The sequence below is a fragment of the Ceratina calcarata genome, unplaced genomic scaffold (assembly GCF_001652005.2).
Source record: "Ceratina calcarata isolate Rehan_Ccalc_2016 unplaced genomic scaffold, ASM165200v1 scaffold90, whole genome shotgun sequence".
Lineage (NCBI taxonomy): Eukaryota > Metazoa > Arthropoda > Insecta > Hymenoptera > Apidae > Ceratina > Ceratina calcarata.
Window position 1 is genome coordinate 132,668 of NW_017180369.1, and position 4,235 is coordinate 136,902.

A 4,235-nucleotide genomic window follows, 5' to 3' on the forward strand; every position below is an offset into this window, starting at 1 on the left:
TTAATAATACGATGCATTACAATGCATCGTAGGAGAGGGCAAGGGCAGCGGCCATGGGATATCCGGATCCAACGAATCCTACATACGAGGCTACGACCGAGTCTTATCATAGGACTCTGATGGAGTGTTTAAGGCGGATGAAACAGTACAAAGATAAAGGGGAGGATCCGAAGAAGATTGGAATCATGGTCGCGTCCCACAACGAAGATACAGTACGCTTCGCGATTGAAAAGTACGTGCTGCTACTACACTATGTTTTATAACGATATACATGGCGCGCGCGTCTTTCGTTTAAAGGGTTGAGTGATTTCCGTTCGAGCGAGACTGTCGTCGTAAATCTATTGTTGTTGTTGTTGTTCTGATTAAACAGAATGAAGGAGATAGGAATCTCGCCAGAGGATAAAGTGATCTGTTTTGGCCAGTTGTTGGGAATGTGCGACTACATCACGTTCCCGCTAGGTACGTAGTAGCTTTGTCGTTACCAGACAGCAGTATCGTTAAGAATTTGCGGAGAGAGAACAATTGAAATTTCAACAATTCGATAATGATATTCGTCTTGTCAGGTCAATCCGGATACTCGGCGTACAAATATATTCCTTACGGTCCAGTCAAAGAAGTGTTACCGTATCTGTCGCGGCGCGCGCAAGAGAACCGGGGCATACTGAAAAAGATCAAGAAAGAGAAACGTCTCTTACTGTCAGAAATAATGAGGCGCCTCGCGAGTGGCCAGATATTTCATAAACCGAAGGGAAACTATACTCCGGTCTGAGCAGCTAGATGCTACGCGATTTGCACAGATGAATTCGCAAAGTATCAAACTTAAGTAGTGATTGTAAATTATTCAAATGGGGGGAAGAAAAAGCAGACTTTGTGAGCACGCAGAGCTAAACGCGTTGCGTGTACATATACGCGGGAGGAGGAGGAGGAACAGGAGGAGAGCGAGCGTGCGTGTATGGAAGTGTATATGCAGTGTTAATTCATTACATACAAAATTGCCTTAGTGTGAATATTATCAAAGTGTAAGCTGCTCAATATCACGCTACGTGGTAGAAACTATCGTATATGTTCCATTGCTCGTTACGTTTGTTGAACCGAGAGAAAAAAAGGAGAAAGAAAGGAAAGGAGAGGAAAGGAAAGGAAAGGAAAACACGTCCTTTCGTCGTTGACCGATGTTCTACGACGACTTCGACTTGTTATTCCGAACAGGGAGCATCGTGTTTTGTCTTTTCGTTGATAATGTATGCTGTTACACGGTAGTAGCGTTCAATTGATACGAATAAATCCGAAACATCGTATCGAACGCGCGCATTTGTTTTGTAATAAAAAAAACAGGACGAACATCGAGGCACTAACTCTTTACAATTCATAATCGCGTTTGTTCGTTCGTTCATTCGTTCTTTCTTTCTTTCTTTCTGTTTTCTCAACATGAGCTTTCTACATCAAACAGCAGCACTCTAAAAGCTTCTGCTTGCAGTCGATGTAGACGACGTACGCGCGCCTCATTTTTGTGTTTGAAACGTAATACATAAATGGTTTGTGCTCTGTTTTTTTTTTAATTTAAGAATCTCGCAGTGTGTGCGTGCGTGCGTGCACGATTAATTTATAGTGAACGTGATTGGATATTTGTTGACGTACGTATACTTCACTTTGTCGTTTGAGATGATATACATATACTATACAGACAGACAGACAGACAGACAGACATATAATGCAAACGCATATATGATTTTCCATGGAAATTGCAAAAAGTGTTTATAGCGTGTGCTCTATTAAATTTCGAATATTCGCGTGTGATGCGAGCATCCGCCGCAGCTGTTTCACTGTGCGTCGTCGTCGTCGTCGTCGTCGTCGTCGTCGTCGTTACCAAAAGGACGCGGAGGATATTGGCAATGTAGCTGCTGAATATCGATGAATCACCGCCGAGCTGAGACAGCGCGCCCGGTTCCCAGAAATCCGAGAGGAACATGTTCGGGTCGTTCCGTCGTCGTCGTACGACGGTGTTACCGGCGAATTCGAATTACTCTATCAGGGGAAACGCGTTTGGAAATGTTTCACAACATTTAATTGATTTGTCCGTTGTAGATGAGCGAATAACTGAGCAAGAGTCATCGTTTTGTGCAATTCTGCTACGCGTGTTTCGAGACAAGAATTGAGTCAAGCAATATTGGACTGTGTGTTGAGGGGTGACGAACCGAGAAGAGAACTTGGAATTGATTGAAAACGAACAAAAAAGAAAAACACTTAAAGTGATAACTATGGTAATTAATGATCTAACTTATCGGTCTAATACTGTTTTTCTTTTACAAATGCGAGATAACATTAGCGGCGACGATGATTAATAATAACAATAGTAATCCTGATCGACGTGATATACGTAGATAAAGAGAGCTGTGTAAACGACGCGTCACCCAGTAGTTTATTCGTATGTGGTGGCTTATACACGCGATTTTCAATCATTTCTTTTTCTTCTTCTTTTTAAGAAAACTAAAAGGAAGCATTATAATTTGTAAACAATAAATTCTTTGTCGAGTTTCAGTCGAAATTGTTTTACAGCGTCAAACAGCGTCAGATCCTTCGACCTTGTGTTTTACAATTCGAGTGGAACGTGAACGTAACGTTGTTCTTGGTTGTTTCACAGTTGATTTCGTCGTTCGGTGCAATGAACACGAGCGTAACACAGAAAGAGAACGTTCGACGTTGTATCTTTCTTTGTCCAGCAACTCTAAATTTTCTCCACCGGCTGACGCCCGCGGTACAGAAAAGTTGCTCGAGGAACATTTCTGTGCAACGCGACGTTGCATCTCGATGTCCTTTTGTCTGACGAGCAATATTTTCTCGTTTCGTGCTTGATTGTCATTTGAAAACCATTTTCCATTTCCAGAATTTGTACAAATTAAACCGCGTCACCTTTTATCGTCTGTGTCTAACATATGATAATCTATCACGTACAATTTCTCATGATCTCTTGCGTTAACTACGACAAGAACATATGCATCGTTGTATTAATCGCATTTCCAAAACGCGTGTATGCAGTTCGCGTAGAAAAATCAGCGAAAGTGTCAGCAGGAAGTGCTGAGAAGACGATTTTATAGAGCAGCCGCGGCTAGTATGCGATCCGTTCTTCGTTTCGCTTCGACCAGAAATTGATCGAACGGTGATCATGTCGGATTCGTAGAAGGAAGTAAGCAAAAGAATAGGGGATTCGGAAGAGATTCGAATGGAAACGAATGAAAAAGGGGCATTGTTAAAGATACGCGCATATACGGCGTACAGCAGGTACACGATATTATGATTGAATGTTCTTACGCGCAGGCTAAATGGTATGGTGGCTGCTGAGTGCGAATGATTTAGGTATAAAAATTCTATTTGTTATTGCAAAAAATTTAGCGTTTGTCGACCGTGTCGCGCGCGCGCGCGCGTCGATCCATTAACTTCTACATATATGTGTCTCGTGATGATGACAATAACTTAGATAGTTGATGATGTTATTAAAAGGTAACGCGACGAACGATACTTGTACGCTATAAGTATAAGAGCTATTGTACGTCGCCGCGCGAATGGATCGCGTTTGTCATCACCATTGAGGGGTAGGTAAATAAACTTAGGAAAGAAAAAAAATGAGAGAGAGAGAGAGAGAGAAAAGTTGAGTAGAAAGCGAAGTAATCATTATAATATATATGACCCGTGAAATTGCGCGAGCAATTAACGTGATTACACGATGTAACGTCGTTCGTTAAAGGATGCATTTACTGCCAGAATGTGCTTTTTACTGCACACAGAACGCACTTACGCGCGAGAAAGTTTTACGGTATTCTCGGGTATCCAATGATGATGATGATGATGATGATGATGATGATGATGATGATGATAACGATTATTATTATTATTATTATTATTATTATTATTATTATTATTATTATTATTATACGATGGATACTCTACTTCCGTGTGTGAATAATAATATATTTATGATGAAAGTAACACGCTGATAGTATTTACTTTTTTTGGACGTACAAAGACTCAAACGCTTGACGCACTTTCTCCACCGCTTAATAACTCGCTGATTAGTGAAATTAAAAGGAGATGAATGCATACCACCCGCATTTCGTAGCTTTCAAGACGAGATCTTTTGACGATACAGTCTGCCGAGCTTCTTGCCAGCACGAGGATTCAATGACCTTTGCATCTTAATTGTTCAAGCATAGGAATCAATGGAGTTGGGAGTAAATTGCAGT

At 41.2% G+C, this 4,235-nt stretch overlaps 1 protein-coding gene across 3 annotated transcripts in view; it reads left to right on the forward strand.

The window, feature by feature from the left end:
- The window catches only part of slgA (proline dehydrogenase slgA), a 20,613-nt gene extending 16,632 nt beyond the window's left edge, over positions 1–3,981 (forward strand). For all 3 annotated transcript variants that reach the window (XM_018035456.2, XM_018035457.2, XM_026818887.1), the window contains exons 9-11: positions 33–232; positions 371–459; positions 564–3,981. In XM_018035456.2, coding sequence (XP_017890945.1) covers positions 33–232; positions 371–459; positions 564–769 — 495 coding nt within the window. In that variant the 3' untranslated portion in view covers positions 770–3,981. The remainder of the gene's footprint in view (positions 1–32; positions 233–370; positions 460–563) is intronic.
- The last annotated feature ends 254 nt before the right edge of the window (positions 3,982–4,235 follow it).